This window comes from Chelonia mydas, chromosome 16 (genome assembly GCF_015237465.2).
Source record: "Chelonia mydas isolate rCheMyd1 chromosome 16, rCheMyd1.pri.v2, whole genome shotgun sequence".
In the NCBI taxonomy this organism is placed as follows: domain Eukaryota; kingdom Metazoa; phylum Chordata; order Testudines; family Cheloniidae; genus Chelonia; species Chelonia mydas.
Window position 1 is genome coordinate 12163444 of NC_057857.1, and position 19336 is coordinate 12182779.

The following is a 19336-nucleotide window of genomic DNA, read 5'->3' on the forward strand; positions in this document are numbered from 1 at the left end:
TTACTCGAGCCACCCATGCTGGGAATGGCACTGATCTGGCACAGCATCGTTCAGAGCTCCCCAGCCCTCGGGCGGAGACACACACAGCTAGGACCGGGCCACAATGCACTGGGCCACCTAGTCCCCCCAGCAACCCACGGGGTTCCTAGAGACCAGTAGCAGGATCTTGCACAGGCCCCGCGGCCGAGATCCTGCGGCAGCGAATAGCCCCACATGCTCAGTGCGTGCACACGCCCCAACATACGATCAGCCATAACAGGGCTGGCACCGACCCTCGGCACGCACCGGCCCCATTAGCTGCCCCACTCAGCACAGGGACCAGCCAGGCAGGAGCCTGCAGAAGGGGGAGACATGCTCAGCTGCCCACCAGCACTAGGTTGGACTTGCTGTGATCAAACGCAGCTCCACAGATCCATGCTCAGGGGCTAGATGGCCCAGACCTCACACTGCCTGCCCAAGCACCCCGGCACTGCATGCGTTTGAGGATGGGGTTCAAATCCCAACCCCACAGCCTGGCCGATGTCCGGAGTGGGACCAGCCAATGCCCACGCACTGGGGCAAGAGAAATCTGGACACAGGGATACAGCAGACAGGTGGCTATTAGTCACTGAATCAGGTCATGGCTGGGCTGGCACAGCTGGGTACTCGTGTCAGCAGAGCCTGGCACATCCTGACCGTGCCATGCATCTGGGCACTCCAGTGAGCACAGACAGGCCATGTAGTGCACCCAGTGCAACCAAGACCTTCACAAGAGCATCTCGCTCCCCCCACCCCAAAGGCCGCCCTGCTCACAAGTGACTTTCAAGGGCCGATCTCCGGTAACATGCTTGCCCCAGCCTGGCTGTTTCTTTGAGCAGGGACAGCTAGCTCGCTGCCTGGCCTGGTGCAGCTTTCAGCAGGTTTCTGCATGGAGCGCGCCCCCAGAGGGCAGCAAGAGACACTGGCTGAGCTGTGACGACAGCAGGCGGCTCGTGGCCTTGGGGCTTGGAGCCAGTTTCCACAACTCTTGCGCCAGAGGGACTCCGCTCCTGTGGACAGATGCTTCCTGAAGTCCCTGCTCAACGAGGGTCCCTGAGAGATCAGGCCGATTCCCAGCACCCGTTTGCCTGGACACTGCCGGGCGGTGAAGTTGTCATTCTAAAGCGACCCGGGTAGCAGGCCAGCCACCAGCACAAACAGAGAACTGCATAAGGTCCAGAAAGCAGCCCGGCTCCTCAGCTACTAGGACTTCCCGACCCCCAGACCCACCTGCCCTGCCCACCAGTCATTCATAGTTACCGTCCAGCAGAGAGCGAGCCCGGCCTGCCGCCTGGCCCACCCGGGTCTGGGGGGGATCACCCACTTTGCAAATGGCATGCAGAGAGCCCTCACATCCCGCTGCCCAGCACTGGAGAGAGGCAGGAGTCTCAGCCCCAGTGCACAGATCTCTGCACTGGGAGGAGACGGGAGGGAAAGACAGGGACAAATCCTGCACTAGGCCCCTCTGCACTCGGGGATGACCTGCCTACACAACACTGGACCCCATTGCCCCATTGTTGGCCTGGGAGAAGCTCACATAATGGGGCACCAAGATCACTGTGAGAGACTCCTTGGCACTACAGTGCATGGATCTCACCCCACGGGCTGTGTGAACATGCCCGGCAGCACCAATGGGTGGGAGTGAGCACGACTTGGGGCTCTGTGCCTGGCACACAGCTCCCACCGCACTCCTGGCCTTCGATCACAGGCAGTTCCAACCGGACCCCAATCCAGACACACCCCAGCACTAACGGCCTCTGACGAGCACCCAGCCAGAGCTTCCGGAGCCGATTCTACACGCAGGTGGCAGGACCTGGCTGCATTCACCCAGGGCAAGCCCAGTCCCAGAGGAGCCCGAACAGTCTGAAGCAGCGAGACTCAAACCCATCCCTGGATCGCACACCGCTCGGCTTGTGCGGCTCAACCGAACAGACACCAGGGCAGAGACAAAGGCACCAGGGCGGGGGGGGAGAGACTCGTTCTGCGGGGCGGCTGGGGCAGCTCCCAGGGAAGGCAACGCACCAGCCAAGGGAGGCTGATGCTCAGCTTGGGTCTGCCCGATGCGCACGCCTCCCTCTGAATGCCTGGCAGGGGAAAGCCTCACCCTGGCAGACGAACACTGCCCTCCTCAGCCCCCCGTGGGGCCCAGAGGCTTCGGTAGGGAGAAGGCAGCAGAAGGGCAGAGACCAGGAATTCCACTCTGGCCCAAGTAAGAGCTCCCCACCTGTCTGCTTGGCCAGGCCAGGGACGGTGAGCTTCCGGGAAGGACAGCGCCATGGAACATCAAGTAAACGTACGGTGCAGCCAGTCCCCACGGGCTGCCCTGCGGGCGGAGATCAGCTGCTGGGGTCTCACCCCAGGCTCCCCAGCCCAGGCAATAGGGACACCTGCATGAGTGCAGTGACCAAATCCTGGCACTAACGAGCGGATCCTGCTCCGGGGAGGTGGGGGTGAGGCTGAATGTGAGAGTCCTGGTGCCAGGGTGCAGGTGGCACTGCCGCGAGGGGCTCCGCACAAGATCCCGGTGCCAGGACGTGGACCCTGGCTGCCCCAATCCCAGTCCTAGGGGGTAGATCCAGCTGCTGCAAAGGGCTCAGCACAAGAACCCCAGCAGTGCCCAGCCCCTGAGCCGTTTACTTTCAAGTAAACAGCAAAAAGCGGCATGGAGGCCCCCCCCACGGGCGCCCGCTACTGCGAGAGCGATTGGTCGAGCAGCTTCAAGACTCCGCCCACCAGGTGCAGGCTTCCCGTGACCAGCACACGGATGGCGGCTGCTTCCTTGAGCAAGACGGCGCCGCTGCCTGCCACGGGGTGCAGGTGGAGCCCCTTGGTGGCGGGCGCCTGGAAGTGTGGGTCCCTGCCCTGGGTGATCCACTGCAGGGCGTGAGAGATGCAGGGGAACACCAGCGAGTTGGAGTTGAGAGCACGCTCGGAGGAGGGCACGAAGAGCAGGGGGCTGCGCAAGGGGTCTGGCTTCAGCAGGCTGCCCACGCCCTCCACCTGCATGTGGGGAGACAGCCAGAGGCCCTGCCCCACCTTCTCCTCCATCAGCTGGTTCCACTTCTTCTGGTTCTCCAGGCAACGGGTCAGCATGTTCTCCAAGGTGACGTTGAAGTTCTGTTGGTCTGCAAAGGGGAGAAGAACGAGCTGGCATCAGAGCAGCCTTGGGACGCTCCCACCCTGCCTGTTTAATGGCCTCTCTGCCTCCAGACAGCCAGGCCCCCGGGGGGACACCAGGCCACTGCACCCCACCAGCCGGCAAATCCAACCCTGCAGAGCAGGAGGGTCACAGACAAGAGGGGACTCCTGGCATGGGCCGACAGAGCAGTGCTGTGGAGCCAGCCCTGGCTTTGTGGGGCCGTGAGACTGGCAGGTGGGCTGGCCCAGCCCAACACGCTGGTACATGGGGGAGCCCGCCAAGCCCCGCAGCCTGCGGAAGCAGCACGCGCCTCCCCAAGAACCCTGATCAAAGCTATCTGACCGGCGCTGCGGACAGGGCCCAAGACTCCGCAAGAGACCCCGAGCCCCTGCAGAAAAATCCAGCGAGGAGGTTTCCAGGGGCAACTTGCTCCCACCCCCACCATTGAGCCAACCCGTGCCCCTGGGGCAGGAATATTCCCCGCACAGACATCCCCCAACAGGATGGGCAGGGCAGAATCCAAGCCAGTCAGGGCATGCCTGCTCTAGGGCAAGCTCATGAGCAGACTCCCAATGGAGCTCCCCTCCCGGGGTACTGACCTGCGTTCCCCACCGCAGACACCTCCGTGAAGTTGGGGCAGAAGACGGCGTAGTCAAACTGGCAAGGCTGGGGCACAAGAGACACAGCATCAGCGCAATGGCCATGCCAGCACAGGGGGTTGGTGCTGCAGCCTTGGGCGGCCCACGCTGGGGTGGGGGGAGGGGAGGAGGATGCGCAGGGGATTCAACTCCTTACAGGAAGGACCTTGGCTACTGGCTCAACATCCGTCATTATTCCTGCTGGAACCATTACAAACCAACAGGGTGCATCTGGTCTAGAGGGTAGCCAGGACGCCTGGGTTCTATTCCTGCAGAGGCTACTGGGCAAAGCAGCCAGTCAGTCACTGGAAACTGCCCCTTCCCCTTCTATTTTCACTTCTGCCACTAACAGGGGGCAAATCCAGACCCCAAGACTCTATCCCGGGATCTCCCCAGGCCACTGCGCAGAGAGGCTGGAAGACCCCGAGAGTCCGGGCTGTTACGGGAGACAGAGTTGGACTGGACTCTAAGGGGCATGGCTGGGGGACAAGAGCAGGGCACTAGCACCACCTGGTGGCACCCTGTGGGATGTGTCAAAGCAGGCCCTGAACAAGCAGGCAGGTGCAGGGGAGGGGTCAGACACCACTACGGGCCCCACCTGGGCCAGGCCCCACGGCTCTGAACCCACCTGGCACTTCAGATCCATCTGCCAGCTCCTGCCCGAGGCCAGAGTTACCCCATGGCACAAAAGGGGAGAACGAGGAACAGAGGGAAACGACTTAGCCACGGGTTGGGGCAGAGCTGGGAATAGAACCCAGGAGTCCGAGCCCCCAGCCTGAGCTGGATGCTGGCAGCCTCAGATACCCGCATGCACCGTATGTAACCACCCTCCCCCAATTCAAATCCATTTGATCTGCTCCCCCGCACAGGGGCCAGCAGGCCCATCTGCTGCCAGCCCATTTTCTGCCCTTACCAAACCACCGGCCCGGCCCGGCACCAGCCCCCCACCCACCAGCTTTTATCAGGCAGGGCCCCAAGGCACCGACAGTCTCACCAGCAGCAGCTTGAGCAAAGCAGCTGTGTCCCGGTCCCCCGTGGCGTTGAAGAGAAGCACCCGGACCTCGGAGCCGCTGCAGATGAGAAGGGACCAGCCTGGTCAGCTTGGGGGCTCCTGCTCCCAGCCCCACGCCGGAGCTGGCTGTGCTAGCAGCTGCCACCTCACAAGGCCCAGGAAGTCCAGCAACCCCAACCCAAGGCCTGTCCCACCAGGGTCCCTTCCCCATCTGCCCTGGTGTCCTGGGACCATGCAGGTTGCTGAGACAAACCTCAGCTCTCCTCCCCTTCCCGGCCTACCACCTCCAAACATACCCTGCTGGGCTCGGGCCCGCCCCCTCCAGCAGGGAAAGGCAGGTGCTGCTGGCACCCTTGGCACAGCTGATGGGCAGGCTCTCCGCCCCAATGGGCCACAGGAGCCTCATTCTCAACCCAACAGGCACTTCACTGGGAAATCCCCACATAAGCCTGCTCCCTCCACCTGCCCTGGGTGGGGCTCAGGCAAAGTCTGTGACAGCAGAGCGACGGATCCCCCTCCCCGTCCCAGCGCCTCCTTACTCCACAGGCTTCTCCTCGTTGAGGGCTGCCTGGCGGAACCAGCGCACGCAGGCCTGCACGCTGCTGGTGGTGTGCGCCCCGTCGACGTACCACGTCACCGGCCCGTGCTGCAGCACCTGGGTGCGGCCCAGCCACTCCGTGTCCCGTAAACCTGGGAGGGGAGAGGGGGCTATGAGGGGCCAGGCCCACCCGGCAGGGACTCGCAGCCCCCTACACCAGCCACAACCCAACACACCCGCCCCCGTTGCTCAAGCCAAGTTACCAGCTCCCTGGCGGGCCCGACCCAACTAAGTTATGGCAGCATGAAGGGAGTGGGGACAAAGGGATCAGAGACCGGGGAGCGCTGGTGTCATAAAGCAGGCCTGGCTTGTTAGAAGGCTGGGGACTGGCATGGGGCCCTGCTGACAGCACTGTGACCCATCCACTCTGGGGCCTGCGCATAGGTATATTCAACCCACCCAGAGCCATTCCTGCCATAAAACCTTCCAGAGGCATTTCACTGGGGAGACCCCAACACCACCAACAGATCCCCCCTTCCCCTTATTCTGGTACCAAGCTCCTCCAAGCCCTGCACTGTGCCAGCCCAGTCTGCTCCCTAAGCCCCCAAGGCGGCCACGGCAGCCAGCCTCACCCATTCTAGTGCTGGCTGCGGGGGCACCGCCCCTGTGCCACAGAGACAAGGAGCCCGACAGTGACTCATTACGCGCATGGCCTGCCCACCTCATAGTGTGCTAACTCCCAATGGGGCAGGTACGGATTGCAGAGACCCGACCCAGCCCAACCCTCCTGGGCTCCTGCCCTCAGGCCAGCGGCTAGGGTCGTGGTGTGGGCCGGCCCAGTGCTCCCAGGGGAGGTAGGATGGTGCAGTGGTGAGGGGCCAGCCTGGGACTTGGGAGACCTGATCTCAATTCCCTGCTCTGCCACAAACCCCTGTGTGACCTTGGGCCAGTCACTTGGTTTCCCTGTGCCCCGTCGGTAAAACAGGGGTAACAGCCCTGCTCTGCTTTTGGTTGCATGGATAAACCCATTATATATTGAGGCTACTGTAATATGTCCAGCTAGTGACTGCTTTGCACTGCCCAGGGACCCCGCAATGGGGCACAGTACGGGGGGTAATAGCGGAGCAGAGAGAAGGCCCCTCTCACTCTGCAGCAAGGGGCAGAGCAGCAGGCAGCTTCCTAGGGCAGGTGGCGGAGAGACAATGACCCTTAGCCAACAAACAGGCCGGGAAATACCCAGCACGGGAGGCGGGGGGAGGTCGGGTTGGTGCTGGAGGCTGGTGATGTACAATCGCCCTCAGCACTTGCTGGCAGCCCAGGAAGCACCAGGCTCCTAAGGGTTAAAACTGAGGAACAGGAAGAGCTAAAGGGCAGCAAGTTCAAAATGTCAATGCCCGGGGTGGGCTGGGGGCAGAGTCCGGGGCCTTGGCGGTTACGGCCCACAGCGCTTCGTTATCTCCAACGAGCGGCAGCTCCGGCCTGATCCCAGTTAGCCAAAGCCAAGGGCAGGCACTAGCCAGAGACCCACAACAGAGCACCCAGGAAATGCCCAGGACACGCAGGGGGCACCGGAGCAGCAGTGGGGGGGGAGAGGGGGACGATACCCACGTCCTTACCCTGCACCATGGAGCCGCTGGGCCTGAAGGCCGGTGCCAGGGGCACGGGTCTCTTGCCTCGTAGCTCAGCACTTGGCTGCAAGTCCTTCAGCTCCCCAGTACCTGAAAGATGGAAGGCGGGCTGAATCACCGTTCTAACAGCCCCACATGGCCGCCTGTAGCCCCCCCTCCTCACACTCGATTGGACTCCAGTCAGCCTGGTAGAGCCACCCCGGGGTACGTTCCACAGAAACGAGGGTGGATTGATTTAAATCAAGGTGATTGAAATCACCGGGTGGAAAACCTCAGTTCAAATCGTGGATTTTCATCAAGGGTTCCATTTGCACTTCGGTTCTTTTCTAGAGACAGGTGCATCCTCGTGGGTTGATACAAGCATCAAGGAACTTTCACACTACACGTGGTAGCTCTTTTTGCTCCCCGGGAGAGTATACGCTAACTATACACATTTACTTAAGCAATTATGTAGCTTCAGATTCTTGTTAATTGCACATTTTTAGTATGTTAGAAAATGGTGTCTGCTGCATTGCTTCTATACTAGATAATTAGCACTTTGCTCATGATTTGTGTCAAGCTGCATTAGGACGGTACCTGGAATTGCACTACACACAAAACAGCACGTCACATTTAGTTTTAAACAAAACCACCTTTGATGTTTTGGATACACAAACTGCAGTGTTTTTTCGTGAGGTAGAGAGTGTTTCCAGGGTGGGTGGAGTCCTAAATACTCATAATTTGAAAACTGAGCCAATCAGAGCTCAGGTCAGGAGACGCTATAAAATAGGGGCCTGAGACCTTCCAGGGGGGTCACTGGAGGTCCTGATGAGCTACACAATGGGGTCTCCTGAACTCAGAGGCTGGGTCCCAACACCTGTGATGACTTTGCCAGTCTCATGCACCCAGCAGCATAGCCCCTGGGCCCCCCCCCACAGGATCCAGCCCTTAACACATTACGCGACCTATCACATTGATAACACTTGTCCTCCAAAGTTAGATGTTTTTCCCCTGGTTCTTTCTTTGCATAGAAAAGCAGCCTTGAACTCTAAATCTTTATAGAGGCTCTTCTACACTGATTTTGAATTGAAATGTTTTTAAAGGGTGTAATACATTTAGACCTTAACATATTTTGTATTAAATTCACATTTCATTTTAAACAGGTTTATTTTTAAAAAGAAAAACTTATAATTTAAATAAAATAAAAACTATCCCAAGTATCCTACACCCCTCGCCAGCAGGGTCCCCCTTAGCTTAGCCCCCAGCACGCTGGTAACTTGCTGGCTCGTATTTGCTGGGTGCAGAGAGCCCTCCCTCCCAATCTCCCATGAAGTCCCAGCCAGAGCTCCTCACCCCCGACACACACAGGGCACTTGGGAAAAGAGCAGCACCAGGCTGGATGGTCACATGCTGCATAATAGCAGCCCGCCTGGAGCCCTGCGAGCACACGCACTGAAGTGCAACCCAATCAGGACTTTCCCAGAATCTCCTCGGAGAGACGCCCCAACCCAGGAACTAGAAGCAAGGGCTGGAATGTGCCATTCAGCACAAGGAGGGGCAGCCCCAGCCCCCTAACAAGCTCCCCCCTTCCCACACGCACAAGCTCCCCCGTGCCGGGGCCATGCTCCTTACCCTGATACCCCTGCTGCTGCAGCCAGGCCCGTGAGAGCTGCAGGGCCAGAGTGGCATTGCATCGCTGGTGCTCGCCCGCCAGCCCCAGCTGAAGTGCCTGATCATCCTCTTCGAAGGCACCCAAGTCAGGGCACAGGTAAAGCGGGCACTGCACGGAGAGAGGGGGCAGAGGGTGAGCCCTGCCCAGCTCACCCACCTCCACGGGGCAGCTCCACCAGCTGACCGAGAGCCCCCGGTGGGTTCTGCAGAGCTACAGACCAGGCAGCAGCGACTGAGGCAACCCCACCCCCGGGCCCTGGGGCTCATATTCATGGGTCGTCACGTTTCCATCTGGCCCTGCCTCTCCAGGGCTGGACCCCGAGGGGCGCCGGTACCAGCAGCACCCACACTCAGCTGCTGCACAGGAGAAACGGGGGCACCCCTGGGATCACAGGCCCGGGGCCACCCTGCAAAGGACCAGAGTGAGGAGGGGCCACAGGAGCCCAACCCTCCCTGGGGAGGAGAGAGGGGGTTGGGACCCCAGGCCTCTGGCCAGCAACATCCACGGGGGCAGGAGCCATCTGACATCCCAGCCCCTGCACCGGGCGTGGGTGCGTCATCTCCCCGACCCAGGGACAGCAGCAGGAGGGGGCAGGGGAGGCATGGATATAACAAGAACTCACCGAGCTCTCCCTGGCTCGCACCCTCAGCACCTCCAGGGGCCGCTCAGGCTGGGGCACTGTGAACGCTGGCACACCAGGCTGAAAGCAAAGCAGATGTCGTCACGGGCAGCCACCCAGCCTGCCACCCAATGCCGAGGCCCCCCCCCATCCCCATGCAGACACCTGGACTCCAGTGACAGGCTGCTGGTCTAGGGCAGACCTGGACACCCAGGGTTGAGCTAGGACCCCTCACTCAGATTCAGAGCTTGCCCCTCAGATGGGCCCCCACCCCCCCAGGCTGCCCTGTGCCCTCTGGCTTGGGACCAGCCTCCTGCACCAGGGGAGCTTCACTTCCCAGATGTGGGCAGAATTGGTCCTGCTGAACCAGGACCAGCCCGCTCAAGGCTGTCAGAGACCCCCTCTCCCCACAGACCCCCATGGTCTCTACCTTGAAGATGCCCCCTTTCTGCCAGGCGATCTTCTCAATGGTGTCCCCCAGGATGCTGGTGTGGTCGATCCCCAGAGAGGAGACCCCGCACACGATCGGCTTCCTGTAGACAGAGAGAAGGTGAGAGCCCAGTGCCAGGACTCCCAAAGGGCGGGCTCCTCTCCCCAGCTCTGCAGCCAGCACCCAGGAGGCCCCAGAACTCAGGGCACTGGCTGGCTCACCGGATCGGCATAGAGCCTTTCACCTCCCGGGCTACGGCTCACAGCGAGCCCAACATGGCTGGAAGCTCTTGTCACCTCAAGGATGGTCAATGGCTTCCCTAGCCAGGCGTCCCCATCACAGCCACCAGGACTGGGCCCTTTTGTCAGCAGAGGGGTCAAGAACTGACCTAACTCCCCTACCGGGCCCAGCTGGGTTGAGGCCCATTGGCTCACCGGCCCCTGCCCAGGCTGTCCCTGCTCTGGGGAGAGCTGGTGGCTTCCGCATGCGAGTTTCACCCGGAGGCAATAAGGAGGCGGGCACCTGGTCCCAGTGCCAGGCCCCGCCTGCTCCTACCTGATGATGTTGGTGCAGTCGTAGGCACCCCCAATGCCAACTTCCACCACAGCCAGATCCACCTGGAGGGGAGACCAGAGCGTGCTAAGGGACCACCTGTGGCATCCGTGCCCAACACGCAGGAAACAGAACAGCCCCATGGCACAGCCCTGAGCAGGGACAGAGGGCTCAGCACCCTTACGCAGGGCATGCTCTACTCACAGCAGCCCTTCAGACACATGGGACCCTGGCCCAAACACACGGGGCAGGGACAGGCCCCGATCCAGACTCTCAGAGAAATGTCCCAGGAATGCACAGCTACCCAGAGAGCTGCCCGCATGCCAGACTGCAGCAGAAAGACATGCACGTAAGAGAGCATGAACCCAGGACTTTTAGCTACACACGCACAGGCCTCTGCCCTGAAGGCTAGAGGAGAAGCTCCACTCTCTCTCAGCAGTATTACGGTTTTACCCTGTGGGCTGCAGCCACTAGGGGGCAACAGTCACACACACAGGCGGTCCCAGGGGGCAACTACAGCTGTGCAGATCCCAGGACTCTCCTACTCGGCATCCCTGGGAACGGAACCAGGAAAGGAGGAAAAAAACATGGGAGAGGAAGGGTGGGAGAGACAAAGGCCCCTGGCCCCATCCCAGCAGCAGATGGCTGGGTGAGACTGGGGCCAGGGAGTGACAGGGCCCCAGGCTCCGGTGGCCAGACCCTCACCACCCACAGCTCCCACTACAGCCTATCAGGGCTGCAGCCACTTGGCACCGTGGGGCACTGGCAGGAACTTAGCCATCCGCCCAGAGGGGTGGGAGTGCCATACCTTCTCCTGCAGGAAGACGTGGAAGGCCATGATGGTGAGGAAGCGGAAGTAGGCGGGCATGCTGGTGTGGCCGGAGTCCTGCAGGACAGACCGTTATCTCAGGGACTGCAGGGCGGCACCTCTACCCCAGCCCCATTGCTAAGCCACAGCCACAAGACCAGCAAGGGACTGACCCTTCTCCCAGCGCTGCCGGGCTCCGGCCCAGCCCCCAGGGCAGGGGCAGAGACACGGCACGTCCAGGGCCCAGCTCATCTGAGAGATTTACACGAAGAGTCAACTTCGCCACGCAGCTGGGGAACTGAGGCACAGAGCGGGGAAACTGACTTCCCAAGGACACCTAAAGGTCCTCTGCTGTAAGCACTAGATAACCCGCCCACACCCAATCCCTACAAGGAGCCAGCCTGGGGGCTGCGGTCTGACTTTGCCTGGGCCCCCTCTGGACCCAGGAGCATAGACTCTGCTACTGTACCACAAGGGGTGACTCCCCTAGCATGGGAACTTACTGGCCTGGTCGCAGGGCACACTCCTGCCGGGGAATGGGTGTTCCAGCGCCTCGTACAGGCTCCAGGAGACAGCAGTCGCTTATACCCACCCGGGGCAGCAGCAGCCCCCTCCCAGAGCTCCCACCACACACACCTTGGTCTCCTCCAGCCGGTTATACACCTGCCAGAAGTACTTGCTGAAGAGCTCCTTGCTGATCGGCTGCCCGTTGATGCGGATCCTCTCACGCACCTGGACCAGGTGGGGAGAGCTGGGGTGATGGGAGAACAGACAGTCAGCACCCGGGACAGCTCCCCCATTCCACCCTCCCTGGGGTGCCACTCAGCACCCTGAATCCATCCCCCAGGAGCCACCGGGGCGCCCACCTGTAGAAGCCCGTCTTTAGGCCATAGTTGCGGAGGATGCGCTCCGTGAAGGCACACGTCGAGCCCTGGAAGAAGAAGTCGGCAGCATTAACCATGGAGCCAGCCCTCCCCAGCAGCCCCCAGCAAAAGGGAGCCCCCTAGAGTCCCCCTCATCCCCACTGTACCAGTGCCGCTGTCCTAAACCTCCAATACCCACACCCTGAGCGTCCCATGACCCATCACGTGGCCGAGTTATTTCCCCTCTCACCCTATCCCGCTGCGTGCTGGCCCATCGTTTCCCCCTCGCCCTGCGCCCCACAGAATCCCTCACCCCAACGTGCCCCGTTCCCCCCCCCCCCCCCCCCCCGCAGTGACCCACGCAACCCCACCCCCGCTTACCTTGCCCTTTGTCCCAGTTACGTGGATAATGTTCAGTTGATCCAGGTCTTCGACCTGAAAGACAGAGGTTAACAAACCCATGAGAAGGGGGTCAGGGCTGGGGAGACCCCCCCGGCCCGGGCACTGTGCCAACATGGCGGGAGGGCTCACAGCCAGTCCCACCGAGCGGAGAGGCCAGTACAGCCTGGGATGCTCATCCCCCCCACCCCGCCCTCCATCCATCCCTCGCCACAGAGCGGCACTGAGAGGGCTCTGCTCAGCCAGGGAAGGGGACATGACAGCTCTCACCTTTAACCCACTTCGCTCCAAGAAGCGTTTCATGGCCTCCAGCTGCACCTGGGGGTCTCCTCTCTCCCGCTTCACCTGGTCCAGGTAACTGGCGTTGGTCTGGAGGGTGTTCAGGGTCCGGATGGCATCCTGGAATGAGACTCACAAGATAAGGCACAGATCAGCTCTCCGCTCGTAGGAGGGGATGGTGGCCAAGAGCCAATGCTCCAGCCCCCTGTGCGTGCTGGAAGGGGGTCTCCTGCTCACCCACAGAGGAGCCCCTGGACCTACATACTAAGCTCAGGGGCTGCCAGGCAGCTCAAGCCCACACTGCTCCCACCCATCACTGGCTCCCACCACACAGCTGCCAGCCTTTGCTCTTCTGGGGGAAGGCGACGTTACCGACCAGGCTTTCCCGCCGTCAGAGCCCTCATCACCCAGTGCCACCCACCCAGCCCATCACCACACCAGGGCCCTCCAAAGTGAAGGGCTCATCAGCCACCTCCTGTGCCAAGAACCTCGTCTGCCCTGCACCAAGAGCAGTGCTGGAGCGTGACAAAGGGGAGTAGTAGGATCTCCCTCCTCTCCCTGCCAGGTGAGCGCTGATCAGAGCACAGCAACCCCAGCTTTCGCTTCCAGCCAGAGCAAACAAAGGCTGAGCTCAGGGCCCAGAGGGGGTGCATCACTCCAGGCAATACGCTGCACCACTGTTTACTCACACGCTGGAGGGTGAAACATAGCGGCCAGGCCAGAACCAGCCACTAGCTCCGTCTGCTCCACAGTGGCCCTTGGGTGCATGGGCTGCATTCAGAACAGCAGGACTTGCACACAGCTAGCTTGTCATTATGGGACTGCAATTACACAGTCCCAGGTAGAGTGCTTAGAGCAGAGGGAACTGAAATCCAGTGGCCTTTAGAGTTTTCCCCACTAGCTAAGTGATTGGCAATGCATCTCCCTGCCCTGTCTGCTCAGACCAGACTCGGGGGCCAGGGGAAGAGACACGACTGATAACTCTTTAAAAATATACAAGATGAAGGACCACAAAAATAAGGGGCACAAGTGACACCCCAGATGAGCGATCCCCACAGAGGAAGCGTCTCAGCAGTAATTCAGAAAACACGACAGGCAGCTGCCAGAGGAGGCAAGAGAGGGGGAAGGTGCGCAAAATCAGCTCTGATAACTATTTCCAAGGCACGGAGAGTGGGGACGGAGCATACGCCGATCATGAGATGAGCCCCAGGAACGCAAGCGGGAGCACTGGTGTAACAGAGCCCCAGGGTGTGTTGGGTGGGTCCAAGGGCAGTACAATCCGCCCACAGTCTGCACCAGAACACTTTAAGCGCGATATATTTTCACCCATTGCCATTACTACCATTAGTTGTATTGCAGTCGTGCCTAGAAAGCCCAACAGAGACTGGGGTCCCATTGTGCTAGGCATGCCAAACATGCATGGGGGAGACCCTCTGCACCAAAGAGTTTACAGTCTAAACAGACAAGACAGTCAGTGTGAGAAGGGAAACTGAGGCACAAAGAGTGCCTCATCATGGCAGAATCAGTACCCAGGGTTCCTGACTTCCAGTCCTGTGCCCCAACCATGGGACCACAGCAATAGTATCTGGAGCAGAGCATTTAAGGGCTATATAGTCTCACTTGCTTCGATCACAGCACTGTCTGAGTCAGAGTGTTTTAAGGTCCTGGTTTTCCAAGGCCCAGAATAGCCTCTTTAAATGCTGATTAATACATTTCCCAGGGTTGGCTTTAGTTCCAGTATGCCTTGTGCAGAGTAGCAATTTCTTGGGGTTTCTTAAAGTATCTCTGGGGGTAGACTGTGCAGCTCTGGCAGGGGCTGGACGGTAACCAGATCTACTCCCCACAATTCACCTCTATAAAAAGCACTAGCCATGCTCCTCCAGATACACGTGGCTATTTATACTGGGTGGGATAGTGTATCTCCCAGGGAGCAAAGACACCAAACACACCATCCGCTTCTTCCCTTCTCTCAGCTGAGCCAGACAGAATCAGGTCTTCCCCACACTGCACCAGAACTCCTGCTCTCCCCACATCATGCACTGCTCCCCTTCTCCAACCGGGACAGGAAGCCAGCCCACGACCTGTGGTGACCCCAAAAACTTCCCAGCTAGACCCAGGCACACGGTAGCTCATGCAGATTATTATTAGGCACTATCACAATACCCGGGACTCCCGTCATAGACCAGGCCCTGCTGTGCTAGGTGCAGTACAAACACTTAATGAAGAGACTGTCCCTGCCCCAGGGACCGAAACCCACCTCCATCCTTCATCACTGTGACTGGTGACTACTGACATCGGGACACCCAAACCACAAATCTGACACGACTCAGAACTCAGCCAGGTGTTAAGACTGTGAATCCCATGTGATCCTGACTCACTTCCTGCCCAAACATCATTTAATTAGACACAAAGCCCCCTCCACATTATGTTCATGATGGAGCTGCACGGTCAAAGTTGGTTCTAAGGGTAGAAATCACGGTTTCCACATGAATGCTGAACATGGCCACGTCCCAGACCCTTCTGACTTTACAGGAGGAGCCGAGTAAGCAACACAGCAAGCGCCAGAAAAAGCGAGCAAAGACATTAGCCGGGTGCAACCAGCCATGTTAATGGTGCTTTGGAACATGATTGTTTGCGTCATCGGACATTCTGATTCCAATTCAGCTACCTTCATGTTGCTTTAGCTGTGCTTCACGCATTTCACTCCTCTAAGACCATCCAGCATCTAGTAACAGTCCCCGATTTCCATATATTCAAAGCCCCTTCGTTTGAAGAGAACACGCACATACAGCTCTGCAGCTCACATAGAAGAGTGCTCCGATGTAGAGACCTTTTCTACAGGGCATTCTCAGGATGCAGTTTTCAAATGTAACTAAGTGATAGTTGACAAATCAGTTTTTCCCCCCCAAACTGAAGTCCAATCAACCAGTGCCAACCATTTTCGATGTTAAGATTGAAATGTAAGCTGTTGTGATGAGAAAAAAAAGTGATATTGTTATTTGTACAGAAGTGATTTCATTTAATTTGACAAAATGCAGGAAGTGCAGCTGTGCTGGTTTGGATGCAGGCAGAAGATGAAGGAAGGGCACCTGGTGAAAGCAGCAGAGCAGAAGAGGGTGATAGGAAAGAGATGCTGAGGATGCGATGGATGGATTGCAGCAAAGAAGATGGTAAGCAAGTGGACCTCAGCGCTGCCTTGGACAAAGACAGTGGATGCTTGCATGACAATCCAACCCAAGTTGATGGGATAAGGGTGATTTCATTTATTCACAAAAAGAAAAGGAGGACTTGTGGCACCTTAGAGACTAACCAATTTAAGCTTTCGTGAGTTACAGCTCACTTCATCGGGAATGCATCCGATGAAGTGAGCTGTAGCTCACGAAAACTTATGCTCAAACAAATGGGTTAGTCTCTAAGGTGCCACAAGTCCTCCTTTTCTTTTTGCGAATACAGACTCACAGGGCTGCTACTCTGAAACCTTTCATTTATTCAGAGGTTTCCCCCACAAATCCAAAGTTGGCTGAATGATTTTCCCCCACGTACTTCCTGACCTTTGTTTGAAGTATGGTGCCTGTTGCTGAAAGCCCACTGAAATCAAGAGAGTCTTTCCCCTGAGTTCCATCAATGGGAAGAAAGTTACGAAAGACGGAAGACAGGGAGCTGTAAGTGGAAACCATTAGGCAAGCTGGGCTATTAGGACCTACGAGGAAGAGAGCCCGACCCCAGTCACCCTGTAACGCATTTTAAGCCCATCGAGCCCTACGCAATGTCAGTATGAGGCACATCGCCGAAAACTAAAACCAGAAGGGGCGAGGGGTCGGGGGTCACCCACTGAGGTTTTGGCCGGAGGGGCTGCTCTGCATCCGAACGGTGCCGAGGGCCAAGTCCCCCAGACAGCGTCAACAGCCACCCCCAGCACAGCACCCCGCCTCCACGTGTGCCAGATGCCCCCCCCAAAGCCCTCGAGCCCCCCCCCACACAAACCCTGCATATAAACCGCGATGTGCCCACACCAGCCTCCCCTCCACCCCCACCCCATCCCCGGCTAAAGACACGTGCCCATGGACCATGCAGCGCTGTCCTGCCCCCCCGCCGGGCCCCACGTGTCCCGGCTGATGTAACCGGGCCGCCCCCACGCCGGTACCTGGTACTCCATCCTGGGCACGCGGGCCGGCCGGGTGCTGAAGCAGCGCGCGCCGCCGGCCGCCACCAGCCGCAGCGCGGAGTGCAGCGCGCGGAGCCCGCGAAAGCCCATCCCGCCTCCCGCTGACAGGCGGCCGCCGCCGCCACCGACCGGCGCAGCTCCCCACCCCTCCCACTTCCCTAGGGGGTGCGCCCGCCCCGCGAGCCACCGCCAGCGCGCAGGCGCGGCAGCGTGAGCCCCGCCATCTTTGTGAGGGGCACTACAGGGCGGGAGAGAGCCCGGGCAGGGCGACGGCCGCCATCATTGTGAGGGGCACCGCATTCTCTTAAAGGGCAACGCTGTCTCCCATTTACTGACTTGGGCTACCCTGTCCCCTACAGCAAAGGGGGGGGAGGGGACACAATGCTGATCTCATAGCGATGCAGCAGCCTTCCCCCCGCCCCCCATACACACACAGTGATCAATTCCCTCCCTCCTAAAGGGCCATCCAACACCCACCCCCCAATAGCCACATTAGAGAAGACTGGTCAGGTCCCGCCTTGGAGAGGCCCCATGTTCCCATAGTGTCTACAGGGGAACATCCCCAGGTAAAACCATGTTTGCACATTCGCTGCTTAGTATCTAAAGCCTTCCAGGGCACATGGCAAGGAAAGCCCGCCACTACACGGGGGGCACTCTGCGCGTTGCGGCTTTCAAGGTCAGCTGGCACAGAGGGGCAGCGCAAAGTCCAAGCAATCCTGCTAGTTCAATAAAGCGGTTTTTATTACAAAATGGAATGTTATGGCGGTGCCTACCTATGAAAACACAACACACCCCTCTGAAGGAAACCACCAACTACAGCCAGGGTATTTCAGGGGCCTAATCCACCTCCACCCCCAAAAAATACACAGCAGATGCTCCATCTTTTAGTTGAACTAAACACCTTTCATGCACTGTTTTCTCTTCATGTTGCAAATACATGGGCAAGCTGTCATTCCATCCCGTTTAACTAGACACATGCGGAGGTCTTTTAAAAAAGGATTTTGGCAAGGACCTAAACGATAATTTAATAGCAAGCTTTAAACACACCCCAAGCCAGATACGCCATACTTCGCACATTCCAACGAAAACCTCCATTAAAACCTCCATTAACCAACAGCTGGAGGTGCAGCCAGCTCTACCTCCCGCTCACCATTCCCAACTCTTCACTGCTAAAGCTATACATGCAGTTAAGTTAGTAGCACAGCCCCGAATTTAAAACAAAATTAAATTACCATCTCAATTCTTCGAGTGTAGGGGCAGCTCCACCACATTCAGCCAGTCTCTCTCCTACAGTTTGCAGGGCTGTTGCTAAGTGTGGAGATTCAGCCAGAGATTACAACTGTAGCAAAGACCAGTTTTTAGTATAGGAGCCATTTGTTCCCGTTCAGGATTATCATCTACTGCCTGTATCGTGGTAGCACCTAGGAGCCCCATGTCACGGAGCAGGGTCCCATTGTGCTAGGCACTGTTCAAACACATAACAAAGACGGTCCCCCTGCCCCAAAGTGCCTCAGAGGAAAAAATGCAGGGAACGGGTAGGAATCATTACTCTAAAGTGGCCATCTTCTAAGATTCCAACACTGCTCTGGAGAGCAAGGAATCAGCAGTTCAGCCAGATTTTGTTCTTGCTCATGTCTTGATGCAGGAGCTAACTTGTTAACACTGTTCAGCATTACAGCTGACAGCTCCATCCTAGCCGCTAAGGGGGACATCACCAACTGAATTACAGGTATGTGAACTGTTACCTACTTGCTCATAGAGCACATTGAAGAGCTGCAGCTCCATTTTCCCTATTTTTGAAAAAATTCACACAGGGGAGAGAAATAACTGAAAAACAGGACATATGATTCTTTCTTCACAACAACTGGCATAGGGCACCAGGCCAATGTATCACCTGCAGCTAATTTAATTCATGGCCCTTTAGCACCAAAAGCTTCCCAAAACTCCCCATTGTTTCCGAACCCCATCCCAGAGAAGAGATTTACCTTATACATGTCCTTTATCATCCTTACTTTCTGCTCTGAAGCAAGTTTGATCTTTGCTGCCTGCTGTTTACAGACCTCACACTGGCTGCTGGCGGGTGTTGCTACTAGCCTAGTTGAAGGACAAAGGTTATCACCAGCTGCATTCTGCACACATTTCTCTCATTTCAAAGGCTCAGGGTTTACTCTGGTTTGCCAGCACCACTGCTGCACCCTCTCAAACAAATTCACAGGAGCTGCTGCAGCCCAAGGAAAGAGAGAATTTCCTTTCAGCACAGGAATCCATTAAGATCTCCATAGAGAGTTTCTATTAGGTGCATATCAGGTTTAATAAGCTCTGTTGGCAGGAAAAGGTATTTACGGGATACACGTTGCCGAAGTTAAGTGCATTGAATGTGTAGTGCATTTGCTCTGTGCACTTGGAGAGTTACTGCTCTTAATCTAGATCCATGTAAGCAAAGCCAGATAAAGCGACAGACACAGGAATGCTTGTAAGAATATAGCCAGGTGTCTAGCTGGGCCAGGTTTCGCAGTAGTAATAGCTCATTGGGCATTGCCGCTCTGTCACTATGGTCAGCACCCTGGGGAGTTGGACAGACCGCTGCCATCCTCCAG

At 58.0% G+C, this 19336-nt stretch overlaps 1 protein-coding gene across 3 annotated transcripts; it reads right to left on the reverse strand.

The window, feature by feature from the left end:
- Positions 1–852: 852 nt before the first annotated feature.
- On the reverse strand, positions 853–19329 carry FPGS (folylpolyglutamate synthase). Of its 3 annotated transcripts, none has more exons than XM_043530664.1 (16): positions 18725–19329; positions 17972–18078; positions 12566–12694; positions 12278–12331; positions 11900–11964; positions 11670–11784; positions 11034–11111; positions 10229–10290; positions 9674–9776; positions 9247–9324; positions 8585–8732; positions 6962–7063; positions 5347–5497; positions 4790–4865; positions 3757–3823; positions 853–3143 (listed from the first exon to the last, which is right to left on the reverse strand). In XM_043530664.1, exons 2-16 carry the CDS (start codon positions 18008–18010, stop codon positions 2707–2709), a joined length of 1704 nt encoding a protein of 567 aa, XP_043386599.1. In that variant the 5' UTR covers positions 18011–18078; positions 18725–19329; the 3' UTR covers positions 853–2706. The 3 variants fall into 3 exon arrangements, with proteins under 3 accessions (XP_043386599.1, XP_037735906.1, XP_037735905.1); XM_037879978.2 differs by lacking the exons at positions 17972–18078; positions 18725–19329 and adding exons at positions 15243–15539; positions 16719–16828; XM_037879977.2 differs by lacking the exons at positions 17972–18078; positions 18725–19329 and adding an exon at positions 16719–16913.
- Positions 19330–19336: the final 7 nt, after the last annotated feature.